At 44.9% G+C, this 21,787-nt stretch overlaps 1 protein-coding gene and 1 non-coding gene across 2 annotated transcripts; both read right to left on the bottom strand.

Annotated features, from left to right (window-relative positions):
• Positions 1–11,632: 11,632 nt before the first annotated feature.
• RPLP2 (ribosomal protein lateral stalk subunit P2) lies at positions 11,633–20,050 on the bottom strand. Its single transcript, XM_037899586.2, has 5 exons — positions 19,896–20,050; positions 18,538–18,661; positions 14,889–14,937; positions 12,613–12,705; positions 11,633–11,748 (listed from the first exon to the last, which is right to left on the bottom strand). Exons 2-5 carry the CDS (start codon positions 18,658–18,660, stop codon positions 11,672–11,674), a joined length of 342 nt encoding a protein of 113 aa, XP_037755514.1. The 5' UTR covers position 18,661; positions 19,896–20,050; the 3' UTR covers positions 11,633–11,671.
• LOC114019719 lies at positions 14,542–14,674 on the bottom strand. Its single transcript, XR_003564721.1, has one exon. It is a non-coding gene; the product is annotated as a small nucleolar RNA SNORA52 (small nucleolar RNA).
• Positions 20,051–21,787: the final 1,737 nt, after the last annotated feature.

Below are 21,787 nucleotides of genomic sequence, written 5' to 3'. Positions count from 1 at the left end.
TTTGTCAGCCGTGGGGTCGGAGCAGCCAATCCCACGCCCAATGTCAGGGGCGGGAGGGAGGAGACTCGCTGCGCCGGCTAATGGCAGCGGGGGGCGAGCCTCGACCGCCCTCCCGGCGGGTGGGGCCATGCAAAGCGGGGGGAATGTCATTGGGAGAGGACTTCCCGCTCGGCGCCGGCGCCGGCAGCCGCTGCCGGGCCCCGTTCTAAAGGGGCAGCCGGCAAGGGGAGCAGGGCGCGCAGCTGGGGAGCGCGCAGCTGGAATGCACATGTGGCTCGCTGGGGTGCGCTCCGCAGTTATGGGGCTGCCAGCTGCGGTAGCGTTCGGCCCAGACCGCTGACAAGAGATCCACTCCCTGGCCAGAGGAAGTCTAGCTAGGCACCCTAATGACTCTGTGTCTGTGTGTGTGTGTAGGGGAGTGGCGTGGCTTGTGTGTATTGTGATGACGCGTGTGTGTTTTGAGGACTGTGTGATGGGTTGTGTGGGAAGGGGATGGAGGGCTTTGGCCTGGTGCGCATGTGTTTTTGTGGGGTGGAGAGTTCTGGAGGGGTGGGCGGTTGTGGCATGTTGTGTGTGTATTCTGGGGTGGTTTGTGTATGTGGGAATAGTAGTTTTTGGAGTGTGTGTGTGTGGGGGGGGTGTTGTGGGCATACAAGGTTTTGGAGTGGGGGGGTGTATCGTGGGGTGGGTTTTGTGTGTGTTGTGGGAGTACAGGATAGTGCAGTGAGGTGTGTATATTGTGGGGTGGTTTGTTTTTGTGTGTGTTGCTGACGAACAAAGAAAAAAAATATATTTTAGTATGTGTAGTGTTGCTTTTGCTCTCTGTAGCTGGCCTACCCCAGCTGTTTACCACAGCCCCCATTTTCCTGCACATCATCAGTGAGATGACCACACATGAAAACATACACATCACCCTCTACAAGGAGAATCCCAGTCCTTGGTGTGACTAATCTCTACATCAACTGGAGGGGCTGTGGGGAGAAGGGAAAGCCGTAGCTGCAGGAGCACAGGTACCAGCTGGAGGCAGAAATGGGGAGAAAAGCCCAAGACTCCATATTCCACTTCAGGGACTAACAGAGGGGGAAGGGGCTCTGCACAGCACCCTGCAGCACAGGAGGATTGCGGAAGCTTGAACTTCCCCATTCATCCATGGAAATGACACATCAGCTGTGGGAGGCATGAACCACCCTGTTCATCTCTATGGGTGCTCTCCCCCCTCTCCCTTGATCCTATGCCCTGTTGCAGAATACTAGTTTTCAAAGCTGCCACCTCACTCCCCTCCCTGTGGATTTTAGAGTAATTTGAATATTAAAATGAGGTCCTTAGTGGGGTGTGGGACTGTATCTGAGGAACCCTTTGACCAAATTACCCCAAATTTGCACCAGGAGGTATACCCTGGCTCCTGATTGTGCTGTACCAACATTCAAGATAATTGTCCTATGCACATGCATGTTTGAGCATTTTGAAAATTAAAACTGCTCATTTTGTGGGTGGCCATATATTGGGATCCCGCTTCCAGTGGCCCCAGATTTTTACCACAAATCCCAGACTCTGTTGCAACATGCCAGTATATCTGTGCACATGGACTCTAGAGCATTCTGATAATTAGGAGCATCTCATGTTGGTGGGCTGCATCTCAAGAAACATTTGATCAAATGGTGCTGAATTTGCTTCCCAAACACTGCTGAGCTCCTTTTGTGCATCTGGCACCCCTCTCCATCACTCAGCTACCAAATCCCATCTCTCTCTGGTCCCTCCCTGTCCCTGGTAAGATTGGAGGAGCCATGGCATTGCACATAAGAGCTGGGGGCGTCAAGATGGAGGAGAGAGGAGATCCAGAGTTCCTACCCCAGATCTGAGCCTCGTATGGGGAAGGGGATCTGCACATCTACCTGCAGGTTTGGAAGCAGAAGTGTGAAATGGCACCATTCATCTCAAAGGTTGTCCTCAGTTAAAAGAGTACTCTTCATGGCACTGAATGGAGCTATGTGAACTGCCCTTGTGGAGGTGCGGGGGATTTTATGCCCATGGGAGAGCTCTCTCCCGTCAGCACAGAGCATCTTCCCCTCACGCACTGCAGCGGCAGAGCTGAATCAGCACAACTGTGCCGCTGTACGTCTAGACATGGCCTACTCGTTCTGCCATTGAACAAGTTGTGGCTGACAAAGAAGAAGCTGCATCAAGCGAGTCCCTGGCAGTGGCAGCTCTCTCTAGACCGATTCCTCCATTCATTTTAATGGATGTTCTCATCCCTGTCTCCCTACCTTATGGTCTGCTGATGTCTGCACGTGGATTTATTCCGGAATAGATATTGCACTTTAAGTTCATACCTTACTTTAATTCAAATTAGTTTCCCCAGTGTAGACAAGTCCTAAGTGCCCGTCCCACACACTGAGCATGCCTGTTCTCCATATTCCCTCACCCCTCCCCGCAGTGCTGTGTCCCTAGTGTGTGCATCCAGCAGACCTGTTCTAGGGGCCAGCAAACTTCTAGCCCATCATGCTGAAAGCTATCTGGTAGGAGCTCTACCAGCAGAGAACTGATTCATCTTGGCTGGGATTCTTGCACCAGCCTGCTGATGTCATTTTTATGTGGCACTTAGTCTCTCCCAGATCAGCCCAGCCCCACACATCATACCAGGCTTCATACTCCACATACTATGCTGCCCAACTGAGCCCAGGGCAGGACTTTCACAGAGAGGTAGATGGAATTGAGGGTACAGTTGTGGGGAGCTGATCTCCCTCAAAATAATGAACAACACTTGCACTTCCAAGGAGAGCCCCATTGTGGCCCGTCTCCAAGCAAAGGCAGATTGTGCACAGCATGCAAATCTCCCAAGGAACAGAATCAGACTCGTGGTTCTTGGGTACAAAGAGCTGTGAATGTTCCCCATAGCTTCCATGTAGTTTGCATCTCTGCTCAGAAGTGCTGTGTAAGCAGAGGTGCTAATGCCTGAATTGCTTCCGCAGAGGGTCAGCGGGTGCTGGACACCAGCTGACATAAAATTGGGGTGGATGAGTACAATAGTTTGAGCCCCATGTACAGAATAAGACATAACTGTAAAATGTGGATGTGATTTTTGGGGGGTGTCTCAGGACGCCCTTGCTCCAATGACCCCAAATATGGACCCTAGGATGAATTGTACTGAGGCACAGCACAGGTCAAGGCAATCTGAGTCAGCATGTGGCATTTAGAGCACAGAGTCGAGTCAGCTGTTAAACCGTAAGCCATTCTCTGCTATGGTGGAGCTACTGCCCCATTATAATAGAAACTACGAGCCTGATGCCAAGTGCCCACAACCGTCGCCGAAGTCAATGTGCGCTGTGGGAGTCCAGAACTCACAGGATCAGGATCCGAAGGAAAGCACTAGTGGGAACATTTTGAGGAAAAAATGGGGGAGCAAGGAAAATTCACAAAAAATGTTTGCTGAAAAGATTTTCCATTTCCCTGCCACTTCTACCGCCAGTCAGCAAAACCAGAAACTGAGCTGGAAACGCCAGGATATACGGAACTGACAGAAGCACAAGCATGAGATCCAGGCCTATGACCCTTACTCTGGTCACCCCCCACACCAATAGAGGAGGTTGGTGGACTAAGGAATGCAGGATCAGCATCATGCTGCCAGTAGGGAGACCATGTCTCATGAGTAATTACACAGCAATTCTTCCCAATTTCCTATAATTAGCTGGATGGACAAGGCAGCGGTTGTGCCTCGAAGGGGTGGTGGTGCTCTTTACAATAGCAGATTTCTTGTAAAGTAATCCAGACACAGGCTCCAAGTCAGTGCTGTAACCTGCCTTCCCCAGGGACTCCGCTTCTTGGAGGTCGCTGATCCAGAGGGATAGCACAGGGAGGTTCTTGGACTTCCCCATAATGCAATGCTTCATTCACTGCTGGCAAGGCAGTGCCAACAAACTTGGACAAGAGAGGATTATCTCATTCCGTGGAAGAGAATGCAAAGTGCAAGATGCAGGGGGATCAGTGTATCCATGTTCTTCATTTTTTGTGGGAGGGCAGGGAGTGATGGGTAATACAGTAGTGAGTCATCTCTGGGACAACATGTTTTGGGCCTGACCCAAAGCCAGACAAAGTCAGTAGAAAGACTGCCATTGACTCCCGTGGGCATTGGATCAGCTGCCTTTATCAAATTGTCTCACGGACAGCATGACAAAGTACTGTCTCCTCACTACGTCAGCACACGGGCCCAGAAAGATCCTGGAATGTGTGAGCCATAATTATGGCCCGCAGCTGAAATGGCACAACAATGTGACAATGAGAAACGCTGACAGGAGACCAAAATTAACACTACAGGAAACAGAAAAGACTCCCAGCCCTAAACTGTGCTTGTTTAGATCACTTGTGTAACTGCATTATTGAGAGAGGCATTAAAGGAGACTGAAAAAAAATCAGAACAGCTGCAAATTAAGCACCAATAAAGTCAGGTTAGTAACACTTGCAGTGAGGGAATCCAGTACCCTAATTGCCATTGACTTCAATGGTCTCAGAATCAAGAAAAAAACCAAAACACTGATATGCATGTAACTGGTGACATGTTCCCATTTAGACAAGGCCTAAAAGTTGGCCTGTGCCTTGATGAGCTCACAGACAAGGCAGATGAAAGCCTCGTCTACACAAGAGAATTTCTCCATTTATCCCAGTATAATTGTCCATGTGGACGCTCTTATTCTAGAGTCAGAGTGGCTTTTTTTGGTTTAGCTTAACCCCCTTCCTAAGCCACATAAGCGAACCCAAAAGACATATACCATAACAAGAACAGCTACATAGGGATTATACAAGTTGCAGCAGGAAGCGACACAGCTTGGCTTCAGGCCCATCTGCTACCCCAGTTTCCCTCACTCCAGGCAACCACTGGCATCCAACACTTCAGGTGCTGGGCACTAGTCAGACCTGTCATCCTCCCTTGGTCACAAGGCTCACCACATCACCTCACTAGATGACAAAACAGTTTTTCCATCCTCCTCACATGCAACACCAGTATGGGGGCACCCACATCCACTCTCTACTACAGGTTCCCGATCCTGGGAACACTTCATAACAGGGCTATCTAGCCTCCCTCTGATAACCCCATTGTGGGGCTCCGCTTTCCCAGGACCCCTTCCTGGATTCACTCTCCTCCCACTCTTTACAGAGCACTAAATCCAACTTCCTCTGATCTCCCAGTTCTACTGCTGTTTGCAATGCCTCCCTGCTCATGGTCCACAGGCTGTTCACTCCTGGTTTAGTCACAGGACCTTTGTCACATGAGTTCGGCACTTAGTGCCTTCATCTGGGGAGGAGAGCTAAGCTGGGACAAGTGCAGCGGCACCCCAATCCTCTCAAAGGGCTAGCTCAATTTGTGACCCCATATCACAGAATCAAAGAATCATAGGACTGGAAGGGCCCTCGAGAGGTCATCTAGTCCAGTCCCCTGCACTCATGGCAGGACTAAGTATGATTTAGACCATCCCTGACAGGTGTAAGTGTATTGGTTTAAATTCATACTTTAGGTTATATTGGAAAAAACCAACACTTTCTGCTGTAGGCACAGTCAAAGGAAACATTCCTAGCCACATTTTACAAAGGAGAACCAAGGCACAGAGGGGTTCAGTCACTGCCTCAACATCACATAGGAGTTGGGACTTAAATCCAGATCCCTTGCGTTCTAGCTCAGTGCTTCAACCAAAAGACCAGCTTTCCTCTCAGGCTAATGTTGCTTCTGCCTGTTTTTCTGCACCTTGCCAACTGCAGGGTTCAGTCTGTAGCTGAAGGAGAACAACAATGGTGCTGGGGCTGCACCAGTTGAGAAACATCTCCTCAGATGTTTACATCACTCAGTCTTTGGCCTTCAAGGTTATACGACCGAGGACTTATTATTGCCTGGCAAAATAGCACAACACTGCTATGCTTGTTGCAATAAACAGTGTAAACAGTAACTTCTCACTGAACATTTCCTGGATTCTTTAGCTGGTAAGAAAATGCTGGCAAACAAAATAATAATGGTGTTTTTCTCACAGGTGGTAATCCCCCCAAGCCAGTGATTTTTCAGTAAGCAACCAGCAGCAGGGAAATCAGCGTGACCCTCAAATGTGTTGTGTAAGCAGGCTTTATACCACTGCCTTTCTGACATGTTGGATACTCATCAAAAATCGCATGTTCATTCATGCCCATTGAATGCTCGGTATGCAGCAAGAAAGCTTCTTCTGCAACCCTTTCATTACCTTCTTGTTACTCACATGGGTTAAGTACAGTTAACATCCTGCTACTATTATGGTACAGCACATACAAAACCAATGTCAGCCTCTCTTCTTGATGACATTCATATGTTACAGCTCGACGACACCGTGTTCCTTTAGATAATCCAGGGCCTGATCCAACTCTCATTAAAGCTGATGGAAAGACTCCAGTTGACTTTCTCCCTATTTTAGGGTTGCCTTTGTGCTTTGTGACTATGTATTAGACCTTCATAACACAGGTATGTTTTACTAGTCTAGGCCAGTCCAGAGTCTTTGCTTTCATAGTACGGCAATATTTGTTCTTACAACTACTTTTCCCTTTGAAAACAAACCCAAATTTAATGCAGATAAGCGTGGGCTGGAGCAATAGCCTGGGAAAATAAGTCTTCATCCACAGAACATGTATAGCCTGGATACATCAGAACAAGCTTCCCTACTGCTATGCTTCAGACTTAATCTGGAGGGACACCTCCAGGGCCACCTCTCGGGGCAGGCAGTCTCCATGCTCCATTGATCCTTGAGCTTCCTTTTAGGGCTGCTAGTAAAGGTGCCAGCAGTGACTGGACGTTTAAGCCGCTGCTGACTGTTCTGTGCAGGTGGATGCTTGTGCCTGCATGGAGCACCATTGACTTCAATGGGGTTCTGCCACTTTGGAGCAGCGCACAAAACCGGGGTGTTAGGGTATATCTACACTGAAGCTGGGAGCAAGCCGCCCAGCCTAGGTAGCCAGACTCACGCAAGATGGGCTCAAGCTACCGCGCTAAAAGTAGCAGTGTGGATGTTGTGGCTCAGGCAGCAGCTCAGACTCTCAAGCCACCCCACACCCTATCTCTGAACTTCTGTAGCTAACCAGTCTCCACCCTAGCCGCAAGCTCCACAATGCCATTTTAGCATGCTGGCTTGAGTCTGTTCACCTGAGCTGGGAGGCTTGCGCCAGGTGCAGTAGACCTACCCTCAGTGACTCAATCGAGAATACTAATTGACTTCACAGATGCCACCACGGAGCCATCACTTAATTACCATTTCCAGTAGCACCTGGGATATACTTGGTAGTTTCCAAATAGAGAAGATGTCATGCTTCCTGTCCTGAGGTGCTTGCAAGAAATGATTTTCCTTCACTGCTGAGCTGGAGTAGAACTAATATCCCAGAGATGAAAGTGTCCATCTGTTACCATCACCCTTATTAGCAGATCACTCTCCCTTGCTATGGTAATCAGTTACCACCATAACTTCCAGGATAAAGATTTGGTTCCCCTTCCTTTCCCAATATTGCTGATGACACTACCTTTGGAACAGAGCTTGTGCCATAGGATGTGCCAAAGTGAGCCATGTTCCTGACATTAGGATAAAGAGAAAGGGATATATTTAGAGGTTTATAGCATATACAATATACCACAACTTTCTGGGCCTTACCTGTGGTTTCAGTAGGAACATGCCCTTGTCCTTATTTTTTAAGGCACCTTTTACAATGATTCATACGGTCAGGCTTGACAAAGCCCTGGCTGGGATGATTTAATTGGGGATCGGTCCTGCTTTGAGCAGGGGGTTGGACTAGATGACCTCCAGAGGTCCCTTCCAACCCTGATATTCTATGATTCTATGATACAAGAAGCATTATGACTGTGAAGAAGGAAGCTACAACTGAAAATACAGAACAGCATCCATAGAGACAAAGCAATGGGTGGGCCAAATTGCTCAGTGGTAAACACCTGCTGAAGACAATGGAGTTAGAACCATGATTAATTTGACCCAGTGCATAAGAGGAAGCTGATGGAGATTTCTAGATATAGCACTCTGATTATAAACCAGTTCAGTGGCAACTGGAAAGACTGGGAGTTGGGGAGAATAGATTAAAGTACTTTTGCTTCCTTGTTTGGAGTAAACTTTTATCATTTCACAGGACAGGCTAGATGGTTTGCTATTGAATTGTGAAACAGGCATGCAAACTTCCGGCATAGCTAATTGCTTAAAACATACATAAGTCCCCCTCCCTCTGTAAGCTTCATGGAATGTTATTTAAAGTGTATTGCCACCTTGAGGGTATTCTGGGAACTCCACCAATGCAGTATTTAACAAGTTTTGGTATGTTTAGAACACAGAAGTGGTCTCTGCGGCCAGGGGTTTACTATAGACTAGGAGGGATAGCTCAGTGGTTTGAGCATTGGCCTGCTAAACCCAGCGTTGTGAGCTCAATCCTTGAGGGGGCCATTTAGGGATCTGGGGCAAAAATTGGGGATTGGGCCTGCTTTGAGCAGGGAGTTAGACTAGATGACCTCCTGAGGTCCCTTCCAACCCTGATATTCTATGATTCCAAGAATGTGCTGCAGACAAACAGAGCATCAAGTGATCTGATTATATATTTATCACAAAGTGGTGTGATGTAGTCAGTTGGTGGTTTTTAAACACACAAACCCGAGATGTGCTTTCCAGGGCAGAATAGTTGCATAAGCTTTAGCAGAAATGGTGCATTTTCAGGAGGGTTTTGAAGTAGATGGTAGGTGGCCAACCATCAGGTTGGGTTGATAGCTCCAGGCCTGAAGAACAGGTGAAGAATGGGAGGAGGACAGTCGGAGTAGTTAGGCCTCTTGTGCAGGCACAGCTCATACAAAGTGCTAGACTAGGAGACATCAAGACTCGGCTAGGCCAGTTATCAGCCTGCATCTCAGCTGCCTTTTCTGGTTACAATTATTGAACAAATGGTGACAATCAGGTGGCCTCAGTACCCTTGGACACTTGTCAATTTGGAGGCATGGGACAGACCAGCTCTTGTTACATCAGTAGATAATCTCCCAGCAACGGGCCAAGATTGCATCTCCACCCTGATATTCTTAGAATTGGCAACTGCCTTTGATACTTTTGATCATGAGGTGTGTGGACTCAGTTGGGGGCTGCACCAGGAGTGAATGGGGTTGCTTTGGGGTGGGACCATTCTTGTATAGGTAAGGGCTTTCAAAGGCTGGTGGTTGGGCCCTCCCTTGGAGTGCTACAGGGCTCCATCTTGTCACCTGTCCTCTTTACAGAGCTATGGGGCAGTTAGAAGGGTTGGTGAGGAGGTGGAGATTGCTCTGACTTCACTATGCTGATGGGGCCCAGCTCTTTTATTTTCCTAGCAGCCAAAAGGGTCAAGTGCCTCAGCTGGTGTTTGGATGAGAACGAGCTGGCTTATATTTGGTTCAGAGAACATGGAGGTGATACTGATTGTAGTGGAACAAGTGGAAGAGATGGCAGAGATAATATCTCCTCCTTTGACTGAGGGAGGGGCTAGCTCAGCATTTGTGGGGCAAGTGAGCAACCTAGGAGACTGGCTGGCCTTCCAGCTGCTATTAGAAAGTCAGGTAGAGGCTACAGCCACAATCAGCTTTCTTCGATTACATACAAAACAAGAGGCTGTGTCTGTTTCTTTCATAGACGTTGGCAACTGTGCTTTCATCCTCTTGTGCAACCACTATAACATGATTGGTGGTGCTACGCTTCTTAAATCTATCCAGAAACTGGTGCCAGGTTCACTTGTTATGGATACATCTTGCCTTGACGCCAGTTTCTGAGGGCCTGTAATGACTATTTATTACATTGGAACTGTAGCTTAGTTAAGGTTTCAGTTCAGTTCAACAGGAACTTAAAACTTTTATTTTGTACAAATCTCATTGAAATAGCAAAAGCCAAAGTCTTATCTTTGAGCACTGCTTTATCTTCTCATGGTGGGTTGATGAAAAATGAATTGGTAGAGAGAATAAAGTTAAAAAATACTTCCTTTTTGGCAAATTCTCACTCTTTTCTTTGTACCCTTTTATAAAAAAATCCAACACTCTGGGGGCCTGTCCTTGGACCACAATATTGGTTGTCTTATGCTGATTATGAATAACTGATAATTGAGCAGTTTGCCTATAGAGTATTTTATAACTTTTTAGCCATAACAGAAAAGAGAGGCAAATCAGAATTGACCTACTTTAAATGAGTCAGACAGGGAACCTAGAGGAAAGGTATTTGAGCTGGAAAAGAGGAAATCATTTCAAATCTCACCTGTTTAAATTTCCATGTAATTTACTACCCTTAATATTGGCCAAGCTCATTAACTCTAACCTAGAAGGCAGTCAAGGAAGAGCTGTTGAATCCCGTGTTGAAAATAAGTTAGCACAGAGCCTATGCAAGGTCACTACATGCATGAAACCTAGGTCTTTAATGGTAAGATTTTCAAGAGTGCCTATGCAAGTTAGGCACCTAAATCCTAGTGACTTTCAGTGCCCAAGTTACTAGAGACATGTTGAAAATGGTACCCTAACTTGAGAAAACACAATCCTATCCCCCACACAACACTGACTTTCATATTTGAGCCTGGTTTACACAGATTTTATATCAGTATAAACTATGTTGGTTAGAGATATATTTTACTGAAAATTATACATATATAACCCCTAATGTGGATGCAGCTATACAGCTGTAAAGGCATCTTACACTGAACTTATTCCCCTTCCCATACACGAATAAGCTCTACTGGCATAAGAACTTTTATACCAATCTAGAATTGCATCCACTCTAGTGGACAGGTTGTACCATTTTAAGTTGTACATCTCCACTACACCCGTATGTAGACAACACAAGATCATACATCACTTCAGCAGTGTTACCCACAATAACTTACCAAACACACAGAATGCAAGTCAATCTGTTATCAGAGGTTCTTAAACTTCATTGCTCCGCAACCCACTTATGATAACAAAAATTACTACACGACCCCAGGAGAGTGTTGGGGGACCGAAGCCTGAGCCCTGGGCCCCAGAAATCCCAGCCCTGATGATCCCATTAAAATGGGGTTACAACCCACATTGGGGTCCTGACCCACAGTTTGAGAACTAATAATATAATGGATATCAAAGCTGTGAAGCAATTTAAGATTTTGTGTTTGCACATTTGATGAAGTTGAGGAGTGCATTGCTTTTAGAGATCTGTTGGAGATGGAAGTGAAATCCTTACAGAATGCGTTACTGACAGCATTGTAGGCAATATGCAGGTAGAAAGGAATGAACAAGTCTTGGAATAAGATCTAATTTGTCAAAGAAATGAGTGCCGCTTTGGTCATTTACAAAATATAATCTTTACGAGAGTTAGCTTTGAAGTGATGCAGTAGAATTTACAAGCTAATTCTGATTTTCTTTCCATTGGGTTTTACAACATGATTTAGAATCAAGTGCATGTTTAGGTCCCTCAGGGTGGGGTTTCAAAGGTTTCTAAGTGATTTAGGAGCATAAGTTTAATTGGCTTCACCTACATGGAGAATTAACGAGGCTAGTTAAGAAGTTTTTTCTTCTTTAAACAAAGCCCAAATCCAGATCACCGTTCTTAGATGAGAGAGAAAACTTCAGGGACAGTAGGGTTAGTATAACAAAACACCTCCACATCCATTTTAAACAAAATGTTTTATTAGCTTCTGTAGCAAAAGTTTAGTCAAATAGGCCAAATCCCATGTCATCGTCAGACTCCTCAGACTCCTCCTTTTTCTCTTCTTTCTTCTCCTCAGCTGCAGAGAGAAAAGATTTAAACGGTGTTTACTCTCATCTGGGAATATTTACAGTACATTTTGGACATTGCAGGTGTAAGGAGATCCCAAAACACACACTCTTCATGAAAGGTTTCAGAGTAACAACCGTGTTAGTCTGTATTCGCAAAAAGAAAAGGAGTACTTGTGGCACCTTAGAGACTAACCAATTTATTTGAGCATAAGCTTTCGTGAGCTACAGCTCATTTCATCCAATGAAGTGAGCTGTAGCTCACGAAAGCTTATGCTCAAATAAACTGGTTAGTCTCTATGGTGCCACAAGTACTCCTTTTCTTTTTATTCTTCATGAAAGAGTATCTTCCAATTAAATGGACACAAGTCACCCCTTTAAGTTTCAGTCTCCATATCTACTCTGTGCGTTACTAAGAGATTCAATTTCTTTTTAACCTATACGTTTAAAGATTAAGTGCCAAATTTTGCCTTCAGAGACATATGCACAACTCTCAATTACATCCACAGGAGTTGCATACTCACACCTGAGGGTCCATTTTGGCTCTATAGACTTAAACCAGAACAAATTAATGAAGGTGAGGAGCAAGCAACTGTGTATAACTCCTACTGGTTGGCTGGTTTTAGCTAACCGCCTTCTATGCACACCACTTTAACAGTTCATTCCCAGGTACAGTGCAGAGATAGTCTTTAGTGCTAAACCATGTCAGTTAATATTTCAATCTCAGGACAAGAAGCCAAAATACAGTAAAAGAAAGAAAAGCTTCGTAAGTTTACATGATGGGAATTAAGGCACTAAGATTTTAATGTAACGAGTTTTCGTAGAGGGGCTCCATTTCCCCCCTTGTTTCTGCTGCACTGCACAAGTATACTCACCAGCAGCAGGTGCAGCAGCAGGAGCAGCAGAACCTGGTCCAGCTGAGACTGCTACAGCTCCACCAACTGGCATGCTGGCAAGTTTGCCGTTACCTGTAAGGAACAAAAGGGGGGGGGGGGGAATACTAATTAAGCACTCAGAATAGACCTGGCCCTGCAAATACTGCAACACGCAGAACCAAAGTTATGTAGTAAGATGGCACCTAGTCAATATGGTATATGGACATGTCTATGATAGGATGAAATGAATGAGGAAAAAAATATAAAAATATCTAAGGGATGTGATTACGGGCTAGCCTCTGACAAATTAACGCACACTAGCCACCTGCAAGGAACAATAAGGTGCCGGGTATTTGTTTGTTTAAAATACAGCACATTCTACAACAAGATTCTAGAGTTTCAGACTGAAACACTGGGCAGCTAGCCTACCCAAAAAACCAAAAAAACAAACAACGTGGTGTTGACAATAGTTTTGGGCAGCATTTTTTTGCCTACAAAATCCCCCAAACCTCCATATTAAAAAGTTAAGACATCAACAGCAAGCAAACTTTACCAAATAAAGAAAAAGGTATCCTTCGAGAAGAGCATTTCCTATATGACCTCTGCTAGGTCCGGTCTACTCTATGTTGTCTACAATGTGCTACAACCTTGGACTGTGCAGCAATGCAGCACTGTTTGGGAATATGATTAGATTGCCATGTATAGAAGGAGACCAAACAACACTGAGCTGTTCCAAGAAGTACTGTGTCATAACCAGGCCCCTCCAACACAGTAGGAATTACATTACAGATGGGACCTTTGAGATTAGTGACCTCACTACTGCTTAATGTCTCCAATTTCTGGAAAGTTAGCTCTCTGCCTTTTCCCTTGTGAATACTGAGAGTCCCTCTGCTTTCGAAGTTTGCTTACCCAGTCCTTTTGCTTGTACTTCTTTTCTAAGAATCAATTTCTAAATAATTCCTTAGAATTTCAGATTCCTATAACTAGCAAAATAAACATGTTTTATAATCAGGTCAGATATTCTAGGAAGCCACGTACAGTAGAACCTCAGTTACAAACATCTCTGGAATGGAGACTGTTCATAATTCTGAAATGTTCATAACACTGAAGAAAACATTATGGTTCTTCTTTCAAAAGTTTACAACTGAAAATTGACTTAATACAGCTTTGAAACTTTACTATGCAGAAGAAAAATTCTGCTTTCCCGTTTTTTTAAATAGTTTACATTTAACACAGTACTGTACTGTACTTTTTTGTTTGCTGCCTGATTATGGACTTCTGGTTCCAACTGAGGTGTGTGGTTGACTGGTCAGTTCATAACGCTGGTGTTCGTAATTCTGAGATTCTACTGTATTTCTAAAATAAATTATTCCATCAGCAGACAACTGAATCATTTTAAGAGTGTGTGGTAAGTGCATGCATAATGGCTCTTTCAGGTTTTTATACAACATTCACAGAAGTATCTAACAGCTGCTGTACTTTCTGATAATCATTAAGGCCTGATCCCGCGAGCACTTAAGGCACGTGAGTAAAGTTACAAAAATATCTGCATAAATGTTTGAAGGAATGGGGAGTAAATCATTAAAGAGCTTTGGGCTACTCGAAGTATTCAACATGCTATATAAAAACAATGTATTTGGTCAGAGCCAAATATTCAGTAAGTGGAACATTCAAATTGTTGTGCCTTTCTAAATTTATATTTATTAATTTTGCACTGAAGGTAAAATGTGGTTGTTTTTTTTTACTTCATTGTTCTCTCTCAACAAGATTTATCACTTCTAGGTCTCCCTGAAATAAACAGAAGGCTTGTGAATGAAGGATTTAGTTCATGAAGTGACTTCTCGGAGAAAGAAAGTTCAAGAACACAATTGGGTAAACCAAGAGTTACAATTTAGAATGCTAAGGTCTGGCTCATTCTCTCACCTAGCAACATGTCCAGAAAACTCTTGTTATGAGCAGACTAACTGTAAACTCATATTTAAGAGCACTTTCCAGTTTAATCTGGTCCACAAGCGAAACCTAGCAGGTACTGGCACTGACCTGCAGGAATTAGGATGGACCCCTACCCATTACATGATTTATCCCAATTTCTATCTTAATTGAGAGCCCTCTAAAGCAAGTCTGATTTAATGAGGAAAAACAAAATGGAAAAAAGAAAAGAAAAGAAAAATCTGGTAATTCTCCGCTCTTAAGGGTCTTTAAATTAGTGACTTAACTAGAAAGGCAGTCATCATAAATGTCACCCCCCCATGCCAATACCATGAGATTTTACTTACCCTGAGCAATGACATCCTCTACATTTTTTCCGTTCAGTTCACCAATAACCTATGGAAATTACATATAAAGTATTAAAACAAATTGTTTGATAAGCTGTTTTAAGTGTTAGTCAATCAGGCTTCTGTGTAATACGACCTAACCAGCTGCTTGTAAGACTCCATCTTGCCCTATTTCTCAGGAGGAGAAACAATGAATATAGGGTTTTTTAAAATAAATAATTTAACATTTAATTTTGAATTGACAACCTACGTTAAGACCTAAATTTATGATCTATTAAAATCATTTAAATAATTATAAAAATAGTATTAAATAGTACATGTTTGCTGCTGAAGTTTTAAAGAAAGTCAAGCCACTGAACTGGGGAAAAGCACTGGTTAAGCACCAGGAACCAGAGCTGGTTGAAGCGCTAAACCAGATTTTGACAACAGGCGCGCTCTACAGAGATTATTTTGTTCATTTCAGTTTATTCCTCTAATTCAGTTCAATGACTAGTTCATTCAAAGTTAAGAAACCAGTTGGGAGCTGAAGAAGCAGGGAAACTTGTTTTCCCTCTTCCAATCTATGAATAAAAGTTAGGTGTGATGATGAGATCTACTAGTTCTAAAAATAAGGACACAGTGACCACAAATAATCAGTTCAATTCAACAACTATAGATAATATTTCCTATGTTTAATAAATCAGTTTTAACAGCAAAACATGTTTTGATGAACTTTCTTCCTTAGGTATCAGGCACATTCAAGATAATTTTTGATAAAATAAAATTAAATGCTGTTTTTGTGCTTTTTTAAACTGAATTTGAATTTCCATCCAAATAGAGCCACAAGAAAAAAATTAATCTAGTAAATAAGAAATGTGTCATTTATCAATTGCTAACATACAAAGGTAAAAATAAATACAAGTTAAGCTATATAACTGCTTATGTAAATATAGTGTGTCCACATAGTTAAGAAAAAGCAGGACCAAATTTTGTAAAAAGCTATATTTAGTAGCAAATCAACATATTTCAATGGTTACCGAATCAATCTCTTTTTTAGGAGAATAACCAAAAAGTATAAATACAAAACAAGATTAAAATCTATGATTTAAATCAATATACTTTATAGGACACTGAAATCCAAACAAGTCCACAGTTGGAAATAAAAACAAACATTAGGTGTGCCATGATAATAGCTCATCTTAACTAATTAGCCTCTCACAGCTTGTATGGTAACTTTCAACTTATTTGTATGTATGTATATATCTATATCTTACTATATGTTCCATTCTATGCATCCGATGAAGTGGGCTGTAGCCCACAAAAGCTTATGCTCATATAAATTTGTTAGTCTCTAAGGTGCCACAAGTACTCCTGTTCATTTTGCAGATACAGACTAACACGGCTTCTACTCTGAAAAATGTGCCATGAATGAAAACAGAAGACTGACACACTGGAGCACCTATGCTTTTCTGTAGTCATCTCCTCATGAAATCCATTTCAATGAGTTCACAATGAATTCAGGAAGTTCACAGCAATGAAGACTATAGAAGCCTTCTACAAGTCACAAAACAGACCCTCTGCAATGGTTTGTTAGGCATTTATGAAACTGATGCTGTACCCCCTTCCATGCGCATGCTCTACAGCATGGGATCCTGTACCAGCATGTGTGTTCCTCAGTACTCTGACATATGCTAAAGCCCAGCTGATCATTTCAGCTTTTCACTGGAATGTAAATTTTACTATCAAAGTTGGAGTCCAGGCTGGCAAAGATTAAACAGGAAAACAGAAACCGCTACCATCTCAGAAACGAGCGTTAAAGGTCAAGGGTGCTGCAGCTCCTCCCGGTCTATTTCAGCTATTGGATAGCAGTGCAGGATAAAGGAGAGTCACAAACCAATGTAAACAAACAGTGGAGGCAAGATTTTAACGATAGGAACTGTAATGTCAAAATACATTGCAGCTCAGCGATAGGGACATATCTCAACAACATTTTTCAACAGCTAATCTCCTGCTCAAGTGAAGCATGCAATATGTGAATTGCCATGTTTGTGTTTATTTACTCAGAAAGGTGTGTTTGAAGAGTCCTCTAGAGTTATATTGGAGTAAGATCCGGTCAGTGTTAACAAATACAGATAAGTCAATGATGACAAGAACAAATTCCAACAAAACATTGTGGGAAAGGGATGATCAGTGAAAACTAGGTGAGTTTATATTTTTAACCATAATAAAAAAGTGTCAATTTGAAACACACAACAGAATAAGAACCTCTATTTCAGAGTGCAGAACTATATCCTAGTACTGCATGGATTCTGGTTACAGAGAACTAACTACTCTTTTGGTTGGATTTCTGAAAATTACAACTATCCATCTGAAAAACCTAGTTTCCCCAATATCCTCTCTCTTAATGCATCTCTTGTAATACCTGACACACCATGTCTGCAAATAAGATGATTTCTCATTTGAAAAAATCTTATAGAATTTCATCAATTGTTTTCTTTTTAAACACCTTTTAAAACACCACCACATTATGAAAAGTATTTAAATCTTTCTTCCCAATCTTCCTTCAAGCCCTTCTCTGCCACTCAGCCTTTCAACACTGATCTCCAGGCTGACACTAACCCTGCAGAATCTTTATGTTTTTTCCTAGGTATTGTATCATCTGGGTGTATCTCATTTACTTCCCTGCCATTACAGGAGCCTCAGGCATTGGTCCACCTCAGTGTTTCCTATGCTCTGCCCATGGCACACAACAGTTTGTCTCCTGAGGGCTGTATTACTTTGGTCTAATTCCAGTTGTTAGGTTTAGTGTGTGAGTGGCTGGATTGTATTAGTGGCCACCTTGTATTAATGGCCTGTGACATACAGGAGGTCCAACTAGAGAACACAATCGTCTCTTCTGGCCTCAAACTCTTTGTATGACTAGTTGACATATGTCCCTTGTAGCAGGTACAAGGGCTTGTGTGTTTTATGGAAAATGCTGTGTATACACTTGGCACCCCATAAATGTAGTGCAATAATGTTGCCAGAAGCTGGGAATGGGCGACAGGGATGGATCATTTGATGATTACCTGTTCTGTTCATTCCCTCTGGGGCACCTGGCATTGGCCACTGTCGGAAGACAGGATATTGGGCTGGAATGACCATTCTGATGTTCTACCTTTTGCCTAAAAGGTATGACCCTCCACTAGATTTAGATCAATTTATTTTGAGGCCGTGCATAACTGCAAATTGAACACTGTATCTCACTAGAATTTTTTTTTGCCACCGGCGTCCACTAACCAGGCAACTACCAGCCTCTGATAAGAGCCATTAGGCAGCGCTTGTTGTATGCAGTGTAGTTGTAGCCATGTCAGTTCCAGGTTATCACCACCTGTCTCTCTAATTACAGAGACTTATCAGTTAGAAACATAGCTTGTATTAGCTCTGTCCAGTGAGGTTATTCAGACTGAATTTTTGTAAATAAGAGAGCCTGAGATCTACAGAAATGCTGCCCCAAATACTTTTGAATGGGCAACTGGCACTTGAGAGACCATAACCACATACATACCCATACTTGGAACGACACAAATATTTTTAACATCCCTTGGATTAATAAGATCAGATTCATAGCCAAGTGAATACAGAAATGGCTCCCATTTGGATATTACACTGTCAGTTACTGCATTGTCACCTTGTTCAGGCGTTCATCATCCGTCTCAATGCCTACACTGTCGAGAATCTTCTTCAAGTCCTTTGAAGCGGGGGACTCGTTGCCCCCAAGGACGGCCAGAAGATAAGCTGCAACGTAACGCATTCTGAAAGAGAATTAAAATCTTTACCATGGAGGCTGTTACAGATTTTAGAAGCCAGGGATTTGTTCCCAGCTTGCTAGAGCCCTGTCGCAGTTACAAAAAAGAAAAGTGCGTTCTTAGCTTGAGTTAGCTAACTCAAGATAAAATCCTAGTGAAGATGAGGCAGTTTTCATGAGTTGTAAGATCGAGTTCTGCGGGAGCCTAGTGTTTAACTGCTAAGCTATATTAAAACTGCAAATTACCTCATCTTCCCTAGAATGTTACCTCCAGTTAAGAACAGATGTCCCCTCCCCACCCCCCAAGAAGACAAGGCCCCTCCCCGCCCCCCACGAAGACAAGGCCTTAGAGAAGCTGTTAGTCAAGACAGTTGGTTTTAAGTGTCCTAAAATAAATGGCTTTTACCTCGAGCCGCTACGAAAGTTGATACATACACAGCTCTACACTTCCAACCCTTAACAGCGACATCAGAGGATATGGGGGCAGAGAATTTGAGCAGGTAGCAACTCGGCACCTTTCTGAACAGAGCCCGCTGGGCAAGTGCCCATCGCAAGCTGAATGCAGGCGGGGGGCAGCCCAGCTGGACACGTCCCTGGCAGGCGCCCGGAGGGGCTCAGCGAGCCCAGGAGAGGGGGCTCCCCCAGCTATGCAGGCAGGGGGCTACAAGGGGCTGTGCGTGGAGGGGCAGCTGCTCAGGCACAACACTGATGGCAGAGTGGTTTGAGCATTGGCCTGCTAAACCCAGGGTTGTGAGTTCAATCCTCGGGGGGACCATTTAGGGATCTGTGGCAAAAATTGGGGATTGGGCCTGCTTTGAGCAGGGGGTTGGGCTAGATCACCTCCTGAGGTCCCTTCCAACCCTGATAGTTTATGCTTCTATGACCACCCCGCTTCCCCCCCCCCCCCGACCCCCAGGTTCCCATCCCGCCCCCATTCAGTGGGGTGCTCCCCGCGGACCTGGTAAATCCCCCTTTGTAGCCCCCCACTGCGGTCCCACCAATGCCCCACCCCACAAGCTCCCCCCTCACTGCGATCCCAACCCCTCCCCCCCCGGTACCCCTCCCTCCAGCGTCCCAGGCCCGGCGCGGCAGAGCACATGGGGCCGCCATCGCTCCTTCCTCCCCCGCCCCCGGCTCCGCATGGTCTCGGCCCAGCCCTGCTCACGGCCAGGGCGGGGGGGGGCCTCCGGGCGCGCTTATTAGAGGGAAGGCGGGGGGGGGGGGGAGGTCCGCACACTTACTTGACCGAGTGGGGTAGGACGGGAGCTGGGGCTAGGGACGTGCACTCCCTACGGCGGCCCGGCGGCTAAAGGGAAGGGGCAGGGCCTAGACAGACAGTTCTTCCTTTTACAACGCCCCACCAACCAGCTCTGCCATTGGACGAACCGAGGCGGGTAGACAGCCAATGAGCAGTGAGATTGTTACTAGCGCTGCGGCCGCCATGACACTAGAGGCCACACCTCGGGCTGGCACGTGCTGCAGCCCCCAGTCGCTCTCGTGCGGGGAGGGGGAGAAGCGCAGGCAGGCCGAGGCATTACCCACGGGGTGCCAACGCCTGTGCTGGGCGGGGGCAACATCATGGTGCCAGGCCCACTGGGGACCCTTCCTCCCACAGCCTGACAAGCTGGGGCAGCGTGGGGCTGCAGAGAGGGCAGAGCAGGGGGCAGGAGATGGCCCAGCACACCCCCTCCTTCTTGCCTGCCCTGCAGCAGCTCGCCCCCCTGAGCGGTCACAAGAACATGGCACACCTCGTCCCCTGGGCACCGTCTCCAGGGCTGACAGCCCTGCCTAGGTCGCCAGAGCCAGCCCGCACAGACGTGGGTCACCTCCCCTTGGCTGAGAATTGTAACAAAGGCACCACCCACAGGAGGGCTTGGAAGAGACCCATTTTTATTTCCTAGCTGCAGTCCTCTACCCTGGGTCAGAAAAAAAAAAAAGCAATCCCATAGCTGGAGTTTGTATCCACTGGATTCAGTGAGAAGGAAGTTAACACCCTTTCAAAGAGTTCTCCCCCCAAGGAGGGTCCCTCTTCCCTTTTATTTTAAGATAAAATAGATCTTAAAAGCTAGAAATAGTTCCTCTAGGTTTCCCATTCCCCTCTACATAAGAAAATTGCTGTGTTTCAGCTCTAGTTTGATTTTTTTCTTCAGGTGGGTTAGTCATGGCCTCTGATTCTCCCACTGGTAAATACACAGCCTGGTTTGTCTCACAAAAATGGCCTGGAAGGGCCCTTGAGAAGTCATCAATCCAACCCGCTTTGGTGAGGCAGAAGTCTCAGGACCAAGTACATTTAGAACATCCGCAGGTGTTTATCTAACCTGTTCTTAAGGTTAGATAAACCAGGGACATGCACTCGCTAAACCCCTGACCAATCTCCTTTCAGTTACAGGGATTCCACAGCTGCCACCGAAAGCCTATTTCAGTGCTTCACTACCATGATGGTTATAAAGGGCACGTCTTCACTGGCACCATTAAAGTGTTGCCATGGCAGTGCTTTAACATGGCTTGTGTAGTTGCGGCAGCTCTAATAAAAAAAAAAACCCCACCCACCTCCACAAGGGGCATAGCTGCCAGCGCCGGGAGCGCAGGTGCACTGTCTACACTGGCACTTTTCAGCGCTGAAACTTGCAGCGCTCCGGGGGGGGAGGAGGGGGGGATGGGGGTGTTTTTTCACACCCCTGAGCAAGAAAGTTGCAGCGCTTTAAAGTGCCAGTGTAGACAAGCCTTAAGTGTTTCTTAATATCTAATGTAAACCTCCTTTGGTGCAGATTAAGCCAATTACTTCTTGTCCTACCTTCAGTGGACATGGAGAACAATTTATCACCATACTCTTTATAGAAAGTTAACATAGCTGAAGACTTATCAGTTCCCCCTTGTCTTCTTAAGATTAAACATGCCCAGTGTTATTTTAGTTTCTGCTCATAAGTCAGATTTTCTAAACATTTTAACATTTTTGTAGATCTCCTCTGGACTCTCTCCATATATTTAATGAAGAGTGGCACCCAGAATTGGACACAGAACTCCAGCTAAGGCCTCACCAGCGTTGAATTGAATGGGACAGTTATCCTCTCGTCTTACATGCAACACTTCTGTTAATACAGTCCAGAATTATATTAGCCTTTTTCACAACTGC

The sequence above is a fragment of the Chelonia mydas genome, chromosome 6 (assembly GCF_015237465.2).
Source record: "Chelonia mydas isolate rCheMyd1 chromosome 6, rCheMyd1.pri.v2, whole genome shotgun sequence".
NCBI lineage: Eukaryota > Metazoa > Chordata > Testudines > Cheloniidae > Chelonia > Chelonia mydas.
The sequence above is the reverse complement of the archived record's forward strand: the minus strand, read 5'-3'. Positions and strand labels throughout refer to the sequence as shown.